The sequence below is a fragment of the Trachemys scripta genome, chromosome 22 (assembly GCF_013100865.1).
Source record: "Trachemys scripta elegans isolate TJP31775 chromosome 22, CAS_Tse_1.0, whole genome shotgun sequence".
NCBI classification, from domain to species: domain Eukaryota; kingdom Metazoa; phylum Chordata; order Testudines; family Emydidae; genus Trachemys; species Trachemys scripta.
In genome coordinates this window covers 7,658,005-7,682,970 of record NC_048319.1, presented here as the reverse complement: position 1 = coordinate 7,682,970, position 24,966 = coordinate 7,658,005, and the positions used below count along the sequence as shown (strand labels likewise).

General features: G+C 42.5%; 1 protein-coding gene across 3 annotated transcripts in view; it reads left to right on the top strand.

Moving 5' to 3' along the window:
* Positions 1-24,966, top strand: part of KDM4B (lysine demethylase 4B) — a 160,311-nt gene that overhangs the window by 76,888 nt on the left and 58,457 nt on the right. For all 3 annotated transcript variants that reach the window (XM_034755557.1, XM_034755558.1, XM_034755559.1), the window contains exons 6-7: positions 2,797-2,900; positions 7,937-8,074. In XM_034755557.1, the coding sequence (XP_034611448.1) occupies positions 2,797-2,900; positions 7,937-8,074 (242 nt within the window). The remainder of the gene's footprint in view (positions 1-2,796; positions 2,901-7,936; positions 8,075-24,966) is intronic.

The window sequence follows — 24,966 nt, the reverse complement described above, 5'->3', positions numbered from 1 at the left end:
ACACCATCCCTTTAGTCCAGAAAAGAAAATGTCACTTTTTAAACATCCCCCTCCCCCCGACTGGTGTGTCAATGGACTGTATTATGGAGATGTTTGGTACAGTGAAATGAGTTTGCGATTAATATGGAAAATGAATAGCTGAGCTATAAATGGGCTCTCTGGGAGAGTTGTGGAGCCCATGGAGAGAACGTTAATGTGTTGCCACGTTATTGGTGCTAATCACTTAAAATGTGCTCCTTTATTAGTAGCTTTAATGAGAGCCACTTAAACTGTGCATTAAAAAGAGGAACTGCAGAGAGGGACGACAAACTGGGTGGCAGGCAGTCATAATTCTAATTGAAATGCTTTTAGTGTTTTTAAAAAAAAATGTTGCCGGAATCCAGTAATCCTTTGCACTTTCTAAAACCTCCTCCAGTACATGCCATCAATTTAGTTTTGTTTCCAGGGCTCGGGTTATATTATTCCCCCCCCCCCCCCCGGTGTTTTTTCCCGTTCCACCCCTAATTTGGATTGGTTTAATCAGCCATCTGCAATAGGAAACATTGTCTAGAACAAAGGTTCTCAAACTTGGGGGCGGGCTCCCCTGGAAGCACAAAATGTATTGTAAAGGGGACGTGAAATGCTTTTTTTTTTGGGGGGGGGGGGACACCTTACTGCTGCGCACATTTTACCCACAGCAGTGAATAACTAGCAAAGCTGGTTCCTCCAGACATACCAGGTCCTCAGATGGCGCTGTGCATTTGACTGTTAAGCTTGCCTAGCATTATGCAAAGTCATTGCTGTGTGTGTGTTAATCCATTTGCTACAACATGGTGTGCATTTCATTGTAAGCGCCGACCACAATCAGTTTTTGCTTTTGCTCTTATTACAATGAATTGTTGGTTCTGTTTGAACCAGTGCTTTACTGTCTTTAATATTTAGTGAGAGTTGCATGTTGATTTTTTTTTTTTTTAAATTGGTCTATGTACTTGTGTGGCATGAGGAGTGAGGGCGTAAAGTACTACAGGTGCAAAGAAGGGGTGTGTGTGATCAAATAAGTTTGAGAACAATGCAGTAGTGTTGTAAGTCCAGAAGGATAAAGGGCAGGCACATCAGTAGAAGACCAAGGAGGGTGACAAGCTTTACTGAGGCTTGTTATTTTTTATATTGTTAGTGCCTGAAGGCCTCGGTGAGGTTTGGGGGTTCCCATGGTGCTAGGTGCTATAAAAACATTAGGAGATATAGTCCCTGCCCTGAAGGGCTTAAGACAGTTTAAGGCGAATGTATGTGACAAGCACTAGGAGGGAGGATGAGTCTAACAGTAATAAAATATAGCGGACGGTTCTTAAATGTGTGGGGTTTTATTTTTCTTTTTACCCCTGCCCTAGGCATCATTCTGAAGTACGGCAATTATTGCCGTATGTGACCTCTGGCAAGTCACTTTGCCTTTGTGCCTCAGTTCCCCATTTGTAAAATAGAGATTCTAGCACTTTCCTACCCCACAGAGGTGCTGTGAAGTTAAATCCATTAAAGATTGTGAGGCACGCCGATACTACGGTGATTGTGGGGCCGTATAAGGTAGACAACTTCTAAGAGTGAGGATGAACATTTTGTTCTTAAATTTCAGACACTATATTTTTGGAAATGGGAGTATATGTAGGCAGTGACCAGACAGTATTTGTGAGAGATCCTAGTTTAGGTTACCATACGTCCGTTTTTTCCTGGACATGTTCGTCTTTTTGGTAATCAAACCCCCGTCCGGGGGGAACTGCCAAAAAGCCGAACAGGTCTGGGAAAAATACCGTCGGCCGGGCACTTCCCCTCCTGGGCTCCGGCGGCACAGGGCCCGGAGGCACGGGGGCTCGGGCAGTCGGCTCTTAAACAGAGCCAAAGAGTCAGGGGAGGAGCACAGCAGCCGGAGCCCGGGAGGGGAAGTGCCTGGCCGGGGGAGCAGGGTCTGGAGGCATGGGGGCTGCCCAAAGCCCGAGCGCTACCGGCTTCACGGTTTGCCGGGCAGCCTCCAGACCCTGCACCCCCAGCTGGGTGCTTCCCCTCCCGGGCTCCAGCTGCGCTGGGGAAGTGCTGGCTGGGAGCGCAGAGCCTGGGGGCTGCCCGGCAAACCGTGAAGCCGGTAGCGCTCGGGCAGCCCTTTTCACGTGGCTGGGAGGGAGGAGGGGGAATGCGGGGCGCTCAGGGGAGGGGGCGGAGTTAGGACGGGACCGGGGGTGGGAAAGGGGTGGGGTCAGGGCCCCGTGGAGTGTCCTCTTTTTTTATTTTTTAAATATGGTAACCCTATCCTAGTTAGTAATCACTTTCCTAGAGCTCAGTGTACAATATTTGAGCTGCAAACCTTATTGGCAGTGCTTTGTGGATAACCTGTCGCATGTTGGACTATCCTAAGGTCTCAGGCCAGGAAAATCATAGGTTGCAGGGAAGATGGCTGACACTGGAATTTTGAGGCCCCTGATCATGTATTTCTGGGGAGCACTGATAAAGCATCAGTCTTTATGTCTTGCACCCCTTCCTCTGTAGTTTTCAGTAGCGTTCAGGAGGCTGGTCTTCTCTTGCGAAAGGGTAATTAATACTTGTTAGACTGCTATTTTAAGACCACTGTTGTCCCTGTCACTATTTTTTAGGCAATGAGGGCATTGCTACTTATCCTGCCGCAACCTGCAATTGTATACCTCTAGTTTCAACCGTCTACAAAATGTTTGGGCAGATTAACATTTTTGCTGTCTGTTTGTTGGTTAATGGGTGTATCTAGCTGGGCAAATCTGCCTGTGGTGATGTTTTGTTTTCCTCTGAATCCCTCTGCAGGATTTTTCCCAGGAAGCTCTCAGGGATGTGATGCCTTCCTTCGCCACAAGATGACCCTCATTTCACCCTCCATCTTGAAGAAATATGGCATCCCATTTGACCGGGTATGTACAGAGGCTGTTTTAAGAGAAGTCTGTAGGTTTGTTGACAGCCTGGGGCTTCTCTCCTCTGCTTAAAGGAAACAGTTTCAGGGCAGGCAGTCTGGGGAATAGAATACTTCATTTCTCAATGCATTGTTATGTAAACTATATACTATCAGTTAAAACCAGGTGGCTGTTTAAAAATTAGCATTCAGGGCTTGGCTGAAACAAATTTTTGTAAAGTACTTCTAGTACTCGAGTACCATCTTTCATCTGAGCATCCCAAAGCATTCTGCCAACATAAACATAAGGGTGGAGGTGGTGGTGGTGGTGTGTGTCGTCTTAATTTTGTCCTTTTTCATCCTCTTTACGTCCCCATTTCTGAAGAGAATATTGCCACCATGCTTTCTTCTAAGTAAAGTAAGGATTTTGCTAGAGTTAGTGTCTGAGACAGAGTACAGAACTGAGTTGAAAGGCCCCCCCACGATACTTTGAGATGGAATTAATATCCGTTTGGAAATAAAAGAGCCTGGCTCTTGTACAGCGTCAAGACTATGAATTCATTCAATTTGCTGCCCCAGAAGCTGCTTCATTTTTCCTAGCGAACGGCTGTGATGAATGAAATTTGAAGTGCAATCATCTGACTTCTCGGATGGACTTGCTGTCAGCGCAGTGGAAGCTTGTGAGATGCAGTGTGACGCCTCTGGTTCAGCATCAGACATTTGACTGGGGCCCAGTTTGCGCACACTGGTCCATATTAAATTGCTGTTCATAAGAGGTCAGCAAACGTGAATCCTTAATGTGTTTTCATACTTTCACTTGTGGAGCCCCACTTTCACATGGAAGCACATAAATGCTTGATTTACACCGCTAAACTCCAGTGGGAGTACCCAAACTTGGGATCTGAATATCCTCTTAAGATGCTCACAGTGAAAATTCACTGTCTTGAGAAAATAGATGGATGGCTGGAGCAATATGTGGGGAATATGGCGTGTGTCCGAGGGTAATGCGTAAGTGGCCGTTTGGGGAAATATTTATTCCTTTTGATAAAGAATTTTGGAAATTCACTGTCCCCACTGCTTACCTTGAAATGTGAGTCCAGAGATCTTCAGAAGAGCACCTGGTTACTTATTTTGGAGCCTAAATGGCAGTTGAGTTTTGAAAATCTGACTGTTAAGTTTTAGGGATTTCTCCTTTGCACGCTTGTATTGGTTGAACTCTAGATCTTGCTTCTCACATTGTTGTTCTGATATCTTTGAGTTTAGAAGCTCAGGTCCCAGTGAACATAATCAGCTGAATTGAGCCTAAAGATTGGTCGTTGCTGCATCTCAGAATGGTGACAAAAATAAAAAATCAGGAACCTCGTACATCTTTTTGACTATCTTCTAGTAAGAGGAATTTGCCACTGTGTCCCTTGGTGTCATGCTGACCTACTGCAAAGAAGGAGCAGGAAATGGGGAAATAGTTTCTGATATTTCATTCAGGCAGCCTGCTAGGGCATTGTTTTTACCTCTGTCAAAGTCCAAAACTTAGTGTATATATAAAAAAAATCCCACAAAATTTCAGTTCGTTGCATTTTCCAGCTTATGGTGTCTTCTGCGTCGCAAAACTGTTGCAATATGCCTGCTTTTCCGTTTACTTACTTGGTGCAAAAATCATATTGATGGCTAAAGAACATCCTAAGTGAATGGTTTCTGATCATAACTAAGCAAATATTTAGTGGTGTTCTTGCAAGACAGTTTGTAAAAGAAGGGTGTCTGTCTGTGTGTCTCTCTCTCTCTCTCTCTCTCTGATCCCAAGAAGTGTGTATTGAACAACATGATCATAGGGATAATATGGAAAGTGATTTCCAATTCACTGCTTGGTGAAAGGGCTTTTCCATCTTCCTAGCTGTTATCCCCTGTCCCCCTCCCCCAAATAATTTGATTTGTGAAGAAAAACTGTGCAAGTGTCCAACAGACAAGGCTTTCTACTGAGTATATATAAAACCCAGTGAAATATGAGGTCAGTCTGTCACTGAATTCTATTAAAAGCCAAGAGAGACCAGCATAAAGAACAGCACCGTTTTGAAGACTGAACGCTCCCTTTAAAGCAGGAGGGGATTTTTAACAGTCTAAATCTCAGAAGCCTGACCTGCAGAAAGGGGTAAGGGGATGTGCTTTCATAACAGCTTCCCTTCTCCTCCTATGACTGAGGCACTCACTGAAAGGCGCTTAACAGTGAAGGGTTGGGGGGAGGACTTTTTAGTCTGAGCAGCCCACCTCTGGATGAATCCTAACCAGAAGTAGCAGCTTCAAATACAGTATTTTACAGGGAAAGACAAATGGTTTTTCTCTTCTTCTAAAAATACAGGCAGGATCCCTTCATCTAAATTCCTGGCAGACTTCAAACAAGTGAATACACACACATTTATAAATCTCTGTAATGGTATTTACTTCTGGAAAAAAAGCAGATCAATACTAGAGCTTTTTAATAATTAAAAATGTGTATTTCTGTAATCCCCTATTGATTTCTCCATTTATTCTGCAAGCTCTTGCAGAAGTCAGTAAATTCAGGGCTTTCTCCATGAGTGGCAGTTTGTGCTGGCTTTCCCTCAATAGTTATTACTTTTCTACATGGCCTATCCATCATCTTGAGTGCTTTCTAATTTATTGTTGGGATAATGTTGACAGCGGTGACATGGAGGACATACACTGTGGGCTTGAAATGAAGACACCAGGATGTAGATTTTCTGACAGGAACATAATCTTTCCGCCTTCTTAATTTAACAATCTGCAGCTTTGCCTTGATTTATGAAGGGGCTGGTTGGGAGGATGCTCCATGAAGCTGGGTAGAGACCAGCCTTGAGTTTCTCTCACCCAGAAAACCCACAGAATCCTCTTGGAACAGCTTTTGTTGTAATAGTCTTACTGTTAATTGCATCAAAATAAAGAATTGAAAAGACAAGAAGGGGTTAGTATTTCAGTTCTGTGCAAACTCAGCATTGACACATTATTAGAAGTGGGAAACTTTCTTTAAAAATACCTTGTTGAATCCTTCCACAGACGTTGATCCAGGTCTATCCCTCTTTACTTCTCTAATTTAGTTCCCTCATATGCATTGTCTGTGTCCTACATCGGGTGAGCTGAGAAGAATAAAAATCCTTACATAACAGGAAGAGACATTCATATTGCAAGCAGTATTGTATGTGCAGCATACAACTCTTGTTTGGTGGTGAGGGTCCTATTCAGATGACAGCCTTTAAGTACCAGTGTTCTGCACTATACTGCTCGAATGCAGTTTAGTCCAGATTGGACACTTCGATCTCCCAGTGATCTGAAGAAGGCAAGCAGTTTGGACATTCTTTTTAAACTTCTTTCCTCCACCTCCTTTCTGGCTGGTGCTTCATTTGTTTAATAAGTGGTGGATTAAGTTTTGAGGTGCAGTAGCTCTTAGTTTGAAAGGATGTTTGCATTGTTCATTGAGACAACCAGAAAGACCATTTTGAGTAGGGCTTTGCTAAGTAAGGGATGAATTGGGAATCTGCAACAGGGGGAATATTTTCTTTGTCCAGCTTTTCAAACATAAGTGTTTGTAGAACCTGGCTGACTTTAGCACCCCTTCCCCCATCCCCTCTTTTTCCTTTATATCCGATTTTGATATTTCATGATTGTGTTGAAACTCATATGAAGCCTCAAAAGGTTGAATTTTTTTTAACTTGCAATCTTTTACTATCCAGGCATATTTTTAGTAATGGATAAAAGTTCCTAGAATCCTTTTTAGGCTGTGAACTGATGAGTTCCTCTTGATAGGAAGTATCTTGAGTATAACTGATAGCCACAGAACTACTCGTATAGTAAAGGATCAGCCAACACTTTTTGTATTAGAAAGACAGTGTCAGATGAAATTTTGCCTCTTTCTCAATCTTTAAGATGGAAACGCTACCACCGGCCTTCCTGAGATGTTGTATTAATGTAAAAGCACTGATCTAGTGCTAAGTATCTTTATAATATAAACCTGATCAGCCAGATTTTCAACACTTCCCTACTCCCCGGTAACTTTAAATCACTAGTTTTTGTGGGAACCACGTAATTTTGAGTGTTTTCTGATTGCAGCTGTCATCTCTAAAGCTTTTTTTCTGTGACTTTTAAGCTTTCTTCAGTACCTTAAGTCAATAGTGTACATAGATGAAATTAAAAACAAAATACACATTAATAAGTAGGCAAATAATAGTGTCATTTTTTCTATTGTTTGCCTTGTTATGCATGTACAGGTAGGAATGAGGCTAATGTGTTGGGGTGGGTGAATGATGTGAATTAGTTTAAAGCTAAGCTACATGAAAGGTAGGTTCATTTCCAAGTGAAAGCAGTAACATTATGGGCATGTTTGGGAGGAAAATACAGTTTTGCCTAATCCTTTTAACATGGCTAGACAACTGGAGATTATGCACTTATGTAGACTTGGTGCTACGATTAGCCAAACTACTCACTGTCTAGAGATCTCTACGGCATTGGGGATGCTAGACCCTGGGACCAATTTTATAATTTTAAACTCTACCCTGAGAGTCAGGTGATGGTGTTTAAACTGAATGGTTTAAAGTGACAAGGATTCAGAGCTCCCTGACAGCTACTATCCATTTTAACATCCTTTTCTATGGAAGTATTTTAATCTCTGTAAAAACAATACAATGGGGTTAGTTCTACCTTTTACCCAAGAGTCTGCTCCTCCATCTACCAGGATTAACTATTTATAAGCATGGATGATGACCCTGTGTGTAGGAAGCTAGTTAGCGTGGGTAGGCTCTGTGCAAACTTCCTTTCTTTTTCCATTAGTCTACCCATGCCTGTGTGTATCTTCAGCAGGAACACCCGCTGCCCTTTCAGTTCTCTGTTCTCTACTTTAGAATAAAAGTTTTGTGTTTTGTTTGTCACACACACAAATGCTCCATAGAAGCTGGATGGAGACAAAGTTGACTTTTCACAGATTTCCTTAAGTTTATAACCCTGTTCTCAAACCACGGGGCCACCAGATATCCCCCAAGGGATCAGAGTTTTATCTTTGTTTCCTTTATTTTTTCTCAGATCACCCAAGAGGCTGGAGAGTTTATGATCACATTTCCTTACGGCTACCACGCGGGATTCAACCACGGCTTCAACTGCGCCGAGTCCACCAACTTTGCCACACTGCGGTGGATTGACTATGGCAAAATGGCTACGCAAGTAAGTGTCTTTGTTTGGATGAGTGAGTTCTTACTACCTTTTAGCTGATTTAAATACAAATGAATGTGGAAGTGTCCACTAAGATACATACAAGAATGAAAATATTATCCAGCTGAGAACATATACTCTCCACATACCAGTTAAATTGTTGCCTTTGATTGTCCTCTGTTGTAGTTGAATAGTTCAGTAACTAGGAAGGGGAAGAAGAGACTTGCAAAATAGGGGGGTAGGATGAGAGGGGATTTTAATTAATCCCAAAGTCCTAGTTCTTGAATGCGAGATGTGTGTTACATTCTGTGGAGAATAGTGCTTTGGTATATGGGTCTTTATGGGAGGTTGATAAGAGACATTTTAATAGGTTTGGTAGCTTTCTGTGGCACCCCAACTAAGTTCCACTGGGAAATATTATCCCAGAATAGCCTGTGACTGCTATATTTTAATGCTGTGTACCCAAATGCATAATAAAAAAAGAAAGTTTTATGTAGCCATTTAACTCTTAACAGAAATGGACAACTCAATTTCTGTAATGTGTGCAGCTTGCTTTCACTCCTGAATCCTTGGAAACACCCTCTGCTCACTCTTTATCTCACTTAGAATCAACTGAAGTGCTGCAGCTGTTGGTTCCTGGGACAAAACTCTGTAGGGAAAGCTGCAGGGTATCTTCAGTGGAAGGTCTTTTTTGTGTAACTTGTTCCCTTTGACAGCTCACCAGAATTAGAGCTGGTGGCCTTCAGGATACAGTATATGGAGCATTTGTTTCGATACTCATTTATCTGAGTGCTTAGTAATGGCGGAAGGGAAATACCTTCCAAGCTAATGAATAGAGCTAGTGGATGGCAGAAGTGTTTCAACGTCTTGCCCTAAATGGGTAGTGTTTTTAATGTATTTAGATCATGTGATGGGACATGCTCAGATGTGGTGGTGCCATGTACAAAGTATGAATAGGGGTGTGTTATTTCTGATCCTTTTAAGGATCCCCTTCCCACAGGCTATGAAAAAGAATGAATGATTACACAGGTGCTGATGGTGGTTTAGTTTGGGGGTATTGCCCAAAATGTGCCATGTTCCTTTCCAAACACAGAGGAGAAAACAATCTCTGCCCTAGGGTAGCTTACTACAGGCATATCCTTCAGGAAAAGCATAGTTCAGATTCAGGAGGAGAATCTGAACACTAATGTTCATAATGATCAAAATAATATTTTGTTCCATGGATTGGGATCCTGAAATGTGTATAGCTTATTTATAGTGAAGGTTCAGTTTGGTCCAGAAAAGGTAAGTGTCCACTTTTCTTTAAGAAATTACTTGTGTTTTGTGAGTAAGAGGAGGTGCATGGTTAGTCATAGAAGTTTTTTACCCTCTTTTCATCTCCCCAGGGACATTATTGTTTTTGACAGCTCTCTCACTTTAACATACCCATCTTCAAGGCATAGTTCCTTCAGCCATCTTCCTCCCAACCAAGTCAGGACATCCTAGACAGGATTCTATTCAGAACTAATCAATGCTGCTCATTTTATCACCATGAGTGACGGCTGCTTGAGTGATGGGAGGCACTGCTTTCTCTCTAGAGGCTGAATATGATCTCTCTCCATAACTCCAATACCAGGCTGTCGAGGAACTTGTGAAATCACAGAAACCATGATATCTTTAAGAAATGTTACTGTTCATCTTCTCGTCTTTATTTCAAGTTGTCATTCTTTATTGGATTTATACCATCTACCCAAATAGAAAGCAAAGCTGCTTGTGTCTAACTTCATCCTGAAGAAGCATTTTTCTCTGCTACATCTCCTTCCCCTCCCTGTTCGGTGTTCTGTGAATTTGCCTAAGCAGGCACAGGCAGACTGGCTGTGACTATCAAATGCCATAATCTTCAGTGTCTGAGCAGCTCATCCTACAGAAAGTATGCCCATCCCTCTAGGCTACTGAAAGGTGAAACGCCTGTCTCGTTTATTTTTCCAGTAATTTTCAGCCCATGTCTCAGGGGATCTATTATTAGCTGACAAATTTGACATCTGAACTCTGTGCTTGTTCTAAAATAAATTCCCCTTAACTCCACAAACATACATCTTAGCAGGGTTTTTTTTTATTGACAGTTCGGAGGAGATGTGAGGCCACTTGATGGGAATTCCACTGAGCGCCGATATAGCTCAGGGCATGAAGAGAATTCATCAGCCAGTGCTGTCCTGTCTTGTCACATTGTGATCAGTGCTTGTTTCCCTCTATCAGTTTGCCTCTGCTTTTAGTCTTATAGTGGGGAGGTGGTGAATGAGAGCCATAGATGTAGGCGCACTCATTCGGATTAGGCTGGGATTAGATACCAGTGTAATAAACACTAGAAAATATAGTCATTAGCCAAGGGGAAAAGGGGTAATTATCATTAAGAATGAGTGCCACATCAGAACAGAACAATTTTACATCTAGTTTGGTCTCGTGTCTCTAGCCGTGGCCAATGCTAGCTTCTTCCGGAAGAGATTTAAACCTTCAGACTATGCTTAACTGAGCAATCCTATACCATGGGACAAAATTTATTTCTAACCTCCAACTAGTTTTATGACCTGACGCATGAATCCTAAACTCTGTTTTTGAGACACTACCATTAATTTTCCAAGGAGTGATGACTCTAAATTCACAAAAATACATGCCAAGGAGTTGCAGAACTTGCTGTTTTGCTACCAGATGGGCCAGGTCATGAAACAATTAGTACAGTTGCCAGTTGTCTATTGCTCTGGGAGGAATGTTAGGAGGAGGTTCTGGCAGTATTGACTGGGCTGTAGCTAGCCACTTAATATACTTTCATTTCATTTTTTAATCTTTTAGATGCCATTAAACCAAACCTATACTGAAATAATACCCAGCAAACCTCTTCCAGTGCAAAGTAAGATAACGGGCTGTCTTAAAGCTACAAAAGCCATGGAATTCATGATAGTATTGGCTGTCCCAGCTTTAAACAGATCCTTTTGTGTGCGGGCACAGATGGAGTAGGGATTGGCCAGTATGTCATAAACTCTTAGCTGGAGGAGGGTGCATCAGTTTAAAAAAAAAATTAAGCTTAAAAAAAAAAAATTTTTTTTAAAACTTACCGCCCTCATGGCCATGAAGAAAACTTTTTCATAGGATCCAATGCAGTGCTCTGTCTGAATCAACAAGCTGAAATGAGTGATCTTATTTCAAATATTACATATGCTGAGCTTTCTTAAAATTCCCACTATCAGACTAGCCCCACTGCAGCTGTGGTTGGGAATGGTGGAAGCGCTAGTATAGAACATCCACTGCATGTTTATCGTTGCGTTATCTAGGCCATCTTTGAACAGAGTTAGGAGATGTACAGTGGTAATAAAAGCCCGCTGCCTGCCAATGCCAGTGTTTTTACCATAGCTAGTACCAGTGCTAGTGTAATGCTATGAAACTTAAAGAAAAAGCTTCTTATAGATAAATCTCCATGGGGTATAAACTCCAAAGCTTAACAATAACAATTTGGTCAATGCTGACATTTAATCAAATGCAGATCTTTACAGCAGAAACATCCAGCTACTATGGGATTATGGAGATCTTGTGTAGTTACCTCCTCTTTCCCCACTCAAATAGCTGAACCCTACCCTAGGGTGTTTGCAGCCTGTTAGATGTCAGATTATTTATTGAGATTGTAGACTAAGCCATATTCTGTTTATATCTGGGCTCTGCAGAATAAGGAAGGGTGGAATGGAAGCCATAACTCTGAGATTGTGTTTTGGAGTTAAAGGAGCAATAAGAAAAGCCTAAAACCCACAAGAGGTCTTAAATAAGTTTGGTATGCATCAGACTTAAAAAAAAAAAAAAAAAAAAAAAAAAAAAATGGCTACGTAAATTTGATTTGAAATTTTAAAAATAGTGCTCAGGTCTGCTGCAACCTGGCATACTAAGTTTCAGTCTGTAGCAAATGTTCCTGGAATTGTAAACCCCAGAAAATGGGGGTTTAATCATGGAAATTTTGACAAACCCTTAACTACAGCGGCGCCACCGGGCACTGCTCTAATATTAAAAGCAATTTTGAGCTCAGCCATGTGTTCACAAACAAGTGACATTTGGGAAGTGCAGTTTTAGATTGAGCCTCCATGCTCACATTGTTAAGCGGCATAGCGTGAAATTACTGAACAAACAGCATAGAGAACTCTGAGCAGATCTGGGGAAAGAAAGTGGGAGAGTGGAAGGAGATGCCCAATTTATTTCCATTGCACCAGGTGACACTTCTCTGTTTACAGGATTCCATTTACTATTTCCAAAGTCATGAGTTGCATGTGTGTGTGTTAACCATTTGTTGCCAGGGTAGGGGATTCCGGATGAGGTGTGAGCTCTGTTATGGTATATGAGCAATAAGTTCATTGACCTCTCCTTTTTAAGTTAAACAAGGATTTAATGAAATATCAGATGGTTGTGTGTAAACTCAGATTGCCTGTGCTTTTCATGGTGAAATTAAAATCCTGGACTGTTCTTTTCTGGTTAAATACCACAGGTTTTTTTTAAATGAGTTGACTAAAGCAGCTAATCTGATTTTGTTCGTTTTTGTTTTTTTGCTTTCAGACAGAGCTGTGTATTATATTCGCTTATACCAGAGTGATTTTTCCCTAAGTCACTATCATAGTTCTTAAAGTGCTTAGAAATGACACTGTGGAAGTACAGAATATTATTTCAGTTTAAAAAAAAAAATCAACCTATTTGGTGTTCCATCTCTCCAGGTTGCAACAAGCAGGCTGACTCCTCTCCTTACCACAACACAGGAAGACAATAACAGGCCTTTCGCAACTAGCCAGATGGACAGTGCTCTTTTTTCCATATGCTCTGACACTGGGGACTCAGAGCATAGATTTTGCTCCGCTTAGAGCTGTGGATGGAAGGAAAGATGTTAATGACATACAATAAGAAGGTGCTCATGTACTGCAGTGATGGGTGACCTTAGAAAAACCTACATAGAGTAGCTAATTGCCTGCCAGGTAGATAGAAAGTACTGCTAACAGGAGAACCTGTCTAGACTGGAAAAATGCATTATAACCAGAGCAGAGTTTAATGATCAGTTTACTAGAAACTAGTTCTGCTGTAATTGTAGGACAAGTATCAATGTTCGCAGAAAATCTACACTTCAGCAGTGGCTGTAAAGTTGCATAGGCAACTAATTATAGATATGTGTACCTTACATCTTTGTAAACTTGTAGCTAGGGCTAGTAAACGTGTGTGTGTGTTTAAGATTCAATTAGAAGTTGGTCTGATGGGCATTTAAGTGGCTAGCTTGCTGCTATAACATGAATTTTTTTAAAGAACCCAGTGAAAATTAAATGTTTCTGAGGTGAACATGGGAAATAGTCAAAATGACTAGAGGGGTGTATAATTGTAGCGGAACAGGAATATTTAGTGTTAGAGATCTGAACTGTAATCTGTCAGCTAGTCACTGATAGACAGCCCATTATCATATTAGCATCTTTATCCAAGAAATCCTTAAGTAAGCTAAGGGTCAGTGCATGGTACAATTATCAAGTCAGCTTTGTGTGTCTCTCTTGTATCTGCTTACTGTGTCCCAGACTCAGGTCCTGGTTCTTGGCAGACAGGATACCTTGGATGGTCAGCTGAATTCTGTGGTTTCTGCCTCAGGCCTGGCCTATTTTTTTTTTTTCTTTCTTTCCAGTTCTTTGATCAGAATAGGTGTTCAGTTGACCTGACCTGAAGGAAGTAATCTGTCAAGTAATTGTTTTCTGCCTCTTTCACTTATCATAAACCAATACCTGGCAAACACCTTTCTGTCTCGAGAGGTGTATAAGAAGTATCTGAAAACTCTTAACCTGCTATTTTAAACATTCTACTTCTCTCAAAGTAGGGAAATTGTCCCTATCATGCATACCTCGATTGCCTCCTGCAGCAGAGCTTAATGAGAGGATGTTTCCAAGCCGTTAACCCAGTTTAGGGAGTGATTACTTCGTGCTTTTAAGCTTTCCTGAGTCTGAACTGAGTTCAGTCACTGCCTCTGGCTCTGGGATACTGCTGCTGGAAGTAAGTGAACATGTGCTAGTGTTGACTGTGTAGTGTAGTTGCTGCAGAGTCCAAGCTTGTCTGAGAACCGAGGTATGTACTTGGGAGGCTAACCCTTTGTGCTGCTGTAGGTTATTTTAGTGTGGTAGCACAATCAAAGCTCGTGTGTGTACGTCTAACCAAGCTGGAAATTGCATCTCCAGCTGCAAAGTAGATGTACCCTCATTCTCTTTCCAGCACCCCCTTCGAGGAGATGATACTTGGGGTCCAACTGCCTAGTCATGAAACTAGTGCCAGCACCCCCAGACAACCCAGTTGCTTAATAACGTCCTTTCCAGAACTCCAGTCTTGTGGGCACTCTAGCTTAGTGTTTATCTCTTCAGGGACATGCCTGTTTGCTTCAGCTACCACCGTCTTTTGCAAAGGTTTCTAACAGAATTACTCTTTACTTAGTACAAGTGAGAAACGGATCAAGACAAAATAAAGATCACCTGCATGTAAATCTCTGCCTCGGTTTCCTCACCAGTTTGCAGTGTTCTTTGGGATATGGTCAGAGTCTAAGGAGTCCAGGATAATGATTACTTTTGTTATTTCGGGCAAGGGGTATGTTATGTTACGTAGTCCTTATCCAGCCCATGAATCGTTTATTACACATTGGGGTTTGGAATTAGACAGAGTTCATAAAATCAGTCAGAATCCATAGGTTGTACATAGATCTCCAAATCATCACATTATCCCTGTCAATGCCTCAACCTGTCCTCGAGATTGTGTTGCAGCCATCATCCTTCCAGTCAAGGCGGCTTGAATGGAACCTACCAGAGCCTGCCAATGCCATTTCAACACGAGGAGCTGAAGTTGAGCATTGCAAGTTATTTCTGGCTGTCTTTGTGGAACCAGTGGCTCTACTGGTCTATGGGGTGGGGCAGAAATCTGATATCAAGCTTTAGACTCATGTATATCAGCATGGAGCACTATCACCAGGCCTTCCCAACCACTTCTAGATTCCTTGGTGTGTCACATGGAGAGATCGAACTCCTGCAGGAAGTGTTACTTTTAAAGATTCTAATGGGATGATATTGAAGGGTTGTGTTTGAGAGGGGGGCACAACATTTCAGGTGTTAGCCTGCGCTCTGAATTCCCTTCTTTAGATCCATAACTTAATGCAAATGGTATTGCCATTTTATTTGAGTGTGAGTGTTTGTTCTTTGTACGCTAGTAGTCAGTGTTTGCAGGCAGACTGTTAGACACGGAGATTATAAGAGGAAATGCTTCATACCCTCACACGTTTTTGCCCCCTTCAGCATCTTCTCATGAATCTTTCGATAGTGGTCTCCAGTTAATTCTGTTTTGTTTGGTTTCTCTGTTTAATACTGTCCAGGAGGTCTTATGGCTGAAACAAAGCAACTGATTGTTTTCTCTTCCTGGTAATGTGTAGTTTAGCTACAGAAGGCTGCAGTCCCATTCTGCATTTCTGCTTTAGTTGACTTTGCTTTCGGTTGTCATCTGTACAAGGCCTCTGTCAATCAGTAAAGCTTATAAGATGATACTATTTAATCAAGTACACTACTAATAACCCTTTTTATAGCCTGCATTTTTACATTGTCCAGCTAGAACCCCCTAAACAGCCTATACCTATAATCTTCCCTTATTCACGAAGGCACTTCTGAACCTGCAATTACTCAAGAAATTCATGTGCGTATCACAGGTCGGCTTTTCTATTTCTTTTGCAAACCTGACTTAATATAGGTGGATGGGAGCAATTTCTTATGTTCCTTATTATATTAATAGCAGACACTAGAGGCTGATAACATCTATGTTACTGCAGGCTGGCATTTTCATAGCTTCATTTCATCTCCCATTTACTCCAAAGACAGTCTTAGAATTATCTGTCTCAATACAAAATGGGGTCAAGATGCTCTGTCTGCCAGAGTCCTACTTTTATGTGCTGGTACAAGTAGCCATCATCGCCTCCTGGCTAGCTTTCCATCACAGATCTCCACTCCAGGTCTCCTGCTTGCCTGTTTCCTTTTTTTAAAAAATATAGTCGAGACTACAACAATATATATAGCCTGCCTTTCTTTGGAAAAAGTGCTCTTTTTGGAGCAGTATTTCTTTCCCATAGTTTACTGCGCCTGAACCTTTTCCACCATGGCTTGCCATTTGTCATTGATATATGTCTAATTTAGATTTTAAGTGCCTGGATATTAGTGATCTTGTCTATAAAGTGCAGTGTACAACAAAGGCACTGCGAAATAAAGCAGGGCAACACGTTAGGGATGTGCCAACTGAAGCGTTGCTTATTTGACACACTGGTGTCAATGGATTTTATCAAAGAAGATGGGTTTCGTTTCCTGTTACTATAATTCCTGAGGAGTTGGCAGGAATAATTTAAAAGTGTGGCCTGGGGTCACACTGCAGGCAGCCTGCCTCAGTTTCGCTCTTGGACTTACCCAAGGAGGGAACAAGCCTGGGTGATTGGGTTTATTAATATGAAATAAACACCAAACAAAACTCAGAATCCCAGAACCAAGTCATTCCGAAAGTCCACACACAACGAAAGTTTCTCTTCCTCCTCCCAGGCCTTCCTAGCTTTGGCAGGCCCTGTCTGGCTGGTGTCTCAGTCCTCACTCCCAGGACTGTGCTGGAGCATGCTCATGCCTAGCAATCTCTGATCCCTGAGCATTTTCCCCCTTCATTGCAGCTTCCAGCTGATCTTTACAGAGAAGATACCTCATCTCTCCCAGGGGTGGTTCCTTAATAATCAAGGCAGACTTGCTGCAGGCCTCCTGGCCCTTCAGGTCAAGCCACCCTGTTACAGAGCTGTTGAGATTGCTTTGCAAGCTTTCTGTTATCAGAGGAAGAATATTTACCTTTTTAAAGCAGAATGATGGTGCCTTTTTCTTACTCCAGTTCTGAGGGGGATCAGTGAAGATGGCAGCCCATCTGAGATTTCTCAGTTCAGCACTCAGACAGCTTTTAAAAGGAGAGGCCTTTTCTAATACTTAGCCTGGTTTACTTCAAACTTAACTACCATACAGTGTAAACCAGATTGGTTTTGGTGCTTTTGAAGACTTTATTCTTCCGTTTGGTAATGAATTTTCCTGCTCTGGGTGATTACTGAAGGGCCCAGAGGAGATGGGCTGGCCTTTTGGAATGGAAAGCTGACCCAGTTGATTCCTGAGGTTGACATGATCTCCTGGTCTTTCTGCGTCTCACTAACCCTCTGATTTATAGTGTCGAAGGTGCTTTGTGGTTGCGGTAAATAGCTACTTGAAGAATGGGTTCCCTGCAGCTTATTCTTTCAGCTTCCCTGTCACACAGGAGTCCACCAGCTCCAGTCGTTCATGTAGCAGAGTGGAGGCTTAAGGAGGTTCACATTACAAGCCTATCAAAAATCCGTTCACAGATCTGCTTTACAGTTGTGTCAGCTGGTGTCATCCATTGGAATAGCCTCAGAAGATGATACTGGAGGGTCAGCCAGTGAGTGTGGGCATAAAGCAAAAAGAACAGTTCCTAAGATGCCTGTCACCAAACAAAACATTGGTCCTCTCAGATCAAGGAGCACATACATTCTGGACACTTTAACAGGATAGGTGGTTCCTTGCTGATGGCTTTAGTGGGAGTAGATCTTTCTTGGAGCGTTATTTATAAATATTGTGTTCCAGTTGGTGAGAGTTAGGAGGAAAAACTCGTGTGTTCTCAATCATTCATGTTTCCCAGCCATTCATGGAAGGATTGCATATGTCTTAAGCAAGTCTGGGTTGGATCAGAACTTTTCCTCCTGTAAAGTCTGCCCCTCTGGCAAGAGCAGTATGTAGCAATGTAGATGTGAAGTTCATGACGTTTCAGTGGCAAAATACTCATGAGAAATGGACATTGCCATTGTTACTATAGAACTTCTGTGCAGCCTAAAACCCCAGTAAGGAGGGAGAGATGAGGGTCTCAGCCCAAGAGAGGTTACCGCTGGGAGCTGGAAACCTTAAATGGGTGACCCTCAAGGGGCCCCAGAGGGGAATACAGGTGCAGTTACCTGAAACTATGATAGTTGATCAGAATAAAAATGTGCGTCCTTGCTCAGTCAAAACTCTCAGTAAAGTCAGCAGAAGACTTGCCTTGTTAGAAACCGAGTACGAACTTCGGAATCTGGCCCTTAGACATTAAGTTGTGTGTTAATTGAACTTGTTGTTAGTCGTAGTGTAGTGTGCTTCACTGAGTGCTAGTACCATTGTGTTAGATACTGCAAAGAGTTGTGGAGAGAGTAAGGAGTGGGGAAGACAGTCATTTGGTGTGGGAGACGTAGTAAGAATACCCACTGCAAATGAAATGATGCCCCTAGTTATAGATGTGTGGGGCTTAGAAGGATGGGGAACCAGATACAGTTTTACTTTCAGTTGTTAAAACTAAAAATTAATGTTGGTACAGCTCCTTCCAGATCTGAGGTGTTTACAATGTAATCTTAAGCCATACTTCTACATGATGTTGGGTTAAAAAAAAAAAAACATCTAATATTCACACACAATGTTCAAGGATATGCTTATTTGCTCTTTGAATCCATATTTGCTTGCATAGCTGGAAGTATGGGTATGACAGAATATACCCCTGTGTTTACACACTATGCGCTATTGTAATAATCTTTGTACAAAATATGCCTTGTAAGGCATAATTTAAAAACTCATAATTTGCTGATCAGTAATGTCATGGCAAAATGCACATAGCGGGGTTATACATGAAGTTATAAACACAAGCAGAAATCACGACTAAAAGTGTTTTCCAGATAAGTCTGGGGAGTGGCCAAACCAGTTCCTCAGAGACAAAGGGCAAGCTGACTCCTCAGCCAGGTGTAGACAAGACTGATGGACCATTATCTGCTAAGTGGCCATTCTTCAACAGGAAAGGGGCCAGGGGCAAAAATCTACATCTTAGCAAAGAAATAGCATGAAATCTCCTGCCCCACAGACTGCTTGTCGCCTTGCTCCCAACTGGAAGTGTTTTTCAAGAGGTGGACTGAAACTATAAAAAGCAGGGGCAAATACCCCAAGACACCCTCTTTGTCCCCCCTGCCCATCGGATGCACGGCACCTGAAGAGACAAAGGAAGGAGCCATTGGACTCTGGGGGATGGGTCCTGACCTAAAGAGTTTGGTCAGTAAGATTGCTGAAAGCATGTGGCGAGAGAACTTTATTTTTAATCTAATACTGGTGCCTAACAAACTATCAGCGTTTTATCTTTATTTTTCTTGTAATCATTTCTGAGTTTTATGCCTCATCATTACTTGTACTCACTTGAAATCTATCTCTGTGTAGTTAATAAACTTGTTTTATTGTTTTATCTAATCCAGTGTGTTCAAATTGAAGTGTCTGGGTAGCAAGCTGTGTGCATATTATTCCCATAAGGAATTATAGACTTAATATAGTTGTACCGTCCAGGAGAGGGCTGGGACGCGTAGGACATATGTTTCTAGGGGAAAATCTGAGACTGGGAGTGCGTTGGGGTCACCTTGTGGTAATTGTTAAGGCTGGTGTGATCCGAGGTGTGGCTGGCTGGCTGCAGCACAAACACAGACGTCGCAAGGAGCGACTTACATGCTGGGGGCTGTTGGTGAGCAGTCCAGGTTGGCGGCTACAGAAGCAAGGCATTGTAAAGGGCACCCTAGGTTACAGGGCAGGAGTGACATAGCTACTCATTAGTCTGGGTTGTACCCTGGTACATCAGAGTGGGTTGAAGCCCGAGCCATGCTTTAGCTTGGGCTGGAACCCATTCACTTTTCAGTGAGGGTGCAGGCAAGATCGCTCAGGTGCTGATAGTTCTCCAGTGCCCTTCCCACAAATCCTCCTGAGAGACGGGCAGATTTTTCTGAAGTTGACAAGGTTGACTGGGAAAGAATCCTACTGTGCCTCAGCCCAGAAAACCAGGGGATATGCCCACAGACACGCCTGGGCAAGAACAGAAATAACAACATGGCTGTGGTTCTGCTATGAGAATGCTTGTACTTGAGCTAGGCTAACTGAGTGCCTGGGCTAACTATGTGCAGTGTAGTCCTACCCTGAATGTTAGGTACATTCTGAGTATTATTAATACTGCTTGTCTCTTACCTTTCACTTGGCTGCGGGGGAGAAGGTAAGTTGTCTTTTCATAGCCTCCTACTTCCCCAGAACTCAAGTCCCCATTGTTTGATCCGGTTGAAAGCCCAAATACAAAGTGAGTATCCTTGATGAGTATGCCAGTTAAAATAGAGCAGCTGGTTTGGGAAACGAGTTACCTTCTAGATGGCAACTTACTGAGATCAGATGTGCTTTGAGATGGAAAAGCATTTTCATACTCCTGATTGGTGGGGCTGGCTACAGATGCTCTTTGTGCTGGAATCTGGGCCAGTGCATCTGTCATGTAACTCTGAATGAATGTTGAGTGGGATGATTTAAAACTAGCACTCTCTTTGTGGTTCCCTGTTCCCCCTTCTTCTAGCAAGTGAGAACAGCTTTAACCATTCAAAGAATGGGAGTACTTGGCTGCCTGTTATAAAATAAATTCATACTTCCAAACATCTCTATTCCTGTGGCTTTTTCCTGCTGGTGACAGGAATCTAACTCAAACTCTGTGGGAATCCTAGAAAACGATTACAAGTGTAATTTAAATGCATCTTTATTCTTTCACAGTAAACATGCTTCAGGGGAAATGAGTCATCTCGTGTCTCTGTCCTGTTCATCTTTCCTAGGAGTGTGCATGCAATGGGGGTGTGTGGGAAAAGGGTGGTGTGGTGGTCAGGCAAGTAAGAGGGATGGGTGGGTGAGCACAGGCTGGGAGTTTTTTTTCCCTTGCCTTCAGGGTGACAATGAGTCCATATTGAACAACCTTGTGCTCATGGCTCCTTGGAAATGATGAATGTTCACGTTAAACTGATGTCACTACAGCTGAGATGCTTGTTCTTTCCACTTGCAGCACTCCTGTCTACCTTGGTTAAATCATTTGCTTGCTGAGCAGGGCCCCAATTTTCCTGCCCACTCTGCTCCCCTCCCCAAGGCCCTTAGAAATAAAACTTTTTTTTTTTTTTTTTGGCTGCTGCTGCTTTTCCAGTGGTCTAGTTGGAGATGATTCATCTTCAGCTAGTCTGCTGTTTTGTCTGGTAGATGGCCTCATAGCAGGAGAACTCTGAGAGGAGTGCTACCTGTTTGATAGTATTGATGCATGGTTAATACATTAATACCATCTATTCCAGGAGCAAATTCCCTTGGCAGTGCTGGGAGAGGAATGGCTTTTTTCCCTCTCAATGCCCTTCCCTCTGACTTCCCCCCCCAATGCCTTTTTAAATACCTTCTAAACATTAGTATTCATTACTTCCTCTCCCCCCCCCCCCGCCCCAATCCTTATCCACGTGTACAAAGAACACTTTAAAATTAAGGCTGCCTTTTGTGACTGTGTAGTTGGAGCAGACTCCTTCCAAACTGCCTGTCCTGATTTTTGGCTCCAGTTTGTTTAATCATTTGTCTTTCCTGACAGAAGTGCTCCTAATTTTCTTGCAGCTTGGTTCCATAGTGACAGGTGCAAGGTTCTCACTGGGTGGCTCAGAGAGGAGAATTATGAATAAGGAGTCAGATCTTGCGTGTTCTCAGTAACTCACCAGTTCCTCATGCTGCTTTGAAAATATCCACAGGTGGATGTCGATTCTGACTGAAAGAATTAGGAGCGCTTCATTTATTGCATGGTTTTCAAAAGAGCTTTGGTTGTCTGTGCTGTCTTTTGCCTTTTTCAGATCTATACATAGTCTCCTGCCTGCCTTATTTATGCACAAACTTTCTCTCTCTCTGCCAAATTCTTGCACTTGAAGATACACCGAGTGAATTTTAGCTTCTTAACCTCTGAAAAGAGGTTAATCCAAAGTCCATGCTAGATGCTAGTAATGCCAGAACATACTGTGGCTAATTCATTGTATGGTAAATGAGCATTCTGTGTATCCAAGAAAAAACTCTTATGGTAAGAGGTGCCAATATTCACCCTAAACTGAAAAGCATGTCAGGCTTGGTAGAGTTTGCTTCCAAGACTGTTTCTAGAAAAGTATGTGTATGCCTGTGTGTGTGGAGGGAGAGCAGTGAGGCAAGGTATTCTTGAGCTAATTTCACCATATGCTGCAGCTGCATACCTGCTCAGAACAGGAGTTATCTTCCCCCATCTGGACAATTTGGTGATTATAGAAGATAAAGTGCTCTTTTAACTTAAGGAGTTAGAGGTCTGTCCTGGGGATTGTGAAGGTCCAAGATTCAAGCCCTGTTGACAGCCAGAGTTGGAAGGTTCTCATGGTTGCTCATGATGGAATTAGTTCTTTCCAATGTTCTTCTGGTTTATTTAATTCATACAATGAAAAGTTTTACAGTTATAATTGACTGATTATAATAGTTTTTGGCATGATACCCAACAAAACACAGGTTTTCCACATGCTGGTTATTTGTCATATACTTTGGTTACACGTTACCCACTGGCAGATTTGAGGCTGGTCCAACTGATGGCTCACAGGACGATTCCTTCTGGCCCCTGAACGCATCTGCCCTTGCAGCAGACCTGCTGTACAAAATGGTGTCCTCTGCGCAGCATGACTTTGCATGTACTGTACATGTGAAGTCATGCCACATGGAGGATGCCATTTTGTTTCTGTATGTGACGCATGGAGGTGCTACTCATGAGGCCTACGTCACTAGAAAAGTTGGACCACCTCTATGAAGGGTTGTCCTGATTGGCTGCAGTGGTATTTGTGCTACCAATGATACACAACCGCACGTGAGGCAATCTGTTCCATAAGGTCCCTGTGGTCACAGGTCAAACCCCATAACAATGTGGTTGTGTTCCTCTGGGATATACTGATGTGTGCTAGCCTATGAAAAAGCCTGATTTGCAATTAGGAAAATACTTCCATCATTACTATAACTTAGGGAAAGAATTTGGAAGTATCATTTTGGGATGGGAAACCCACGAAGAGGTGTTCCGTAGGCAGGGCCCTTCAATGTCTCCAGGAATCCAAACTTTATATGACTATCATGGGAATACCTGTGATCCATTGTGTGTTCTGTCTTTTGGATCTGGTCACCAAAAAAATGGCTTCATTTCAAAGTGTCAGGGCCCTGTGCTACACGTAAGCCAGTGTGCTATTTCCTACAGGGTGTGGGACTGGACTGTGATTTCCTGGTCACCTGGGACAAAAGGAGAAAGTGATTACAGACCAGCTTCGCCAGTTGATAATACATCTTCACGAACAGTCCCTAAATCTTAAATGTGGCACTTTGGACATGGATGTTTCACTGAGCAGAGTTATGTTTCTGCAAAACTGCGACAGCGATGGAAGTCTTCTCTCCATAACTTGTATAATGACAGATCCTTGGTTCCTTTTTCTGAGCACAAAAGGTAAAAACCACATGGAAAGCAGAGTGTGCATAGAGACTGCTTTACTCCTCAGCGGGGTAGTCTAGGATTGCTCTGGCTTAGCTTGGGAATTTTGAAGTTGTGTGGGTGCTGCTATCTGCTCACTTAAAGCATAACCCAGGAATGGTGACCATCGGAGTTCCTGAGTTAACTGCACCTCTGACCTCCTTAAGCCCATCCCACTGAAGTCTCCGCCTCTAGCTGTCATCTTTCTTGGAGCAGAGTCCCATGATTTTTCTCCCTCTAGACCTGGGCCTTAGGCTGTAGACTCATGCAATTCACTGTGATTTTTCTCAGCAGACTTAGCTTTAGCACAGCACCTGCAGGCCTGTTCTCTCAGGGGCAATGACAGGGTTAATCAGTGATCAACCAGCTTTGATATAGCAAAGTACTATTTATTCAGAACCAAAGCATTAAAGAAAATAAATTGTAATGGCAAACAGCTTAAATACAGATCTAGCTTACCAGATGGTCACCCCTCTTCCACAGGGAGAGTCTAGTAGGATTTAAAGTACTTCAGGTCCACTGCAGACCTGTTACCTGCTTTGTTTCAACATTGGTTTTTAGTTCCTACAGGAAGCATCTTCTAGCTCACCCATTGAGCCAGGTATACAATCACTAGCCAGCCCGTAAAGTTACATAAACATTTCTAAAGTTGATCCAATAGTGTTTGAATATTCCGTGTTTCCATAGCATCGCAACTGTCAGTGGACTACTGTAATTACATACTTTCAGAACAAGCAGTACAAGTGAGTAGCCTTCTTTCACGAAGCTGTAAATCTTGTACAACAGTGGAGAGAATTGAACTTTTTCCTACTAATGTCTCAAGACACTCAGCAGGTGTTGTTCGATACAAATGTATAAAATGCTTACTACATAGGCAATCGTTTTATTTCGCCCACAACCTGGAATGAGGCTGTCAAGAAAGAAAGGAGTTGATGTTTTATTGAATCCCCATTTGCAACGCTTCTGAGAAGATTCTGACAGGCCTGTGGCTCGAGCTCTGGATCTCACTGATTTGGAATTTGTTTTGTACTGTAATTCTGTTAGCTGTATAGAGGAACCGCCTGCCTGTGTTTAGGATAGATCCTAGACTAATGCCTTGAGAGCTTCCAAGTTGGAGAGTAACCACCTGACGTAGCTCTACAGAGACAGGAACATAGGACTGAAAGGGACCGCTAGGGTCACTGAGTCCCATTCATTGCTGTCGCTGGTAACCCGGTCATATAATACTGTTCATAAACTTATCAAGCTGCATCTTAAAACTAGCTAGGTTGCTTGCCCCCACTGCTCCTACCGGAAGGCTGTTCCAGAATTCCCCGGATGATTAGAAACATTCGTCAGCCTATGTAGTGAAGACCCTGAGGGAAGGCACACAGTAGTTTTAGGGAATTGTTTTTTTTAGTTTAAGATATGAGAAGAAGCTTTGTATGAAGCTATTAAATTTTGCCCAGCATGAGAGAGACTTCTCAACGCTGTCTACCATTCTGTTTCCT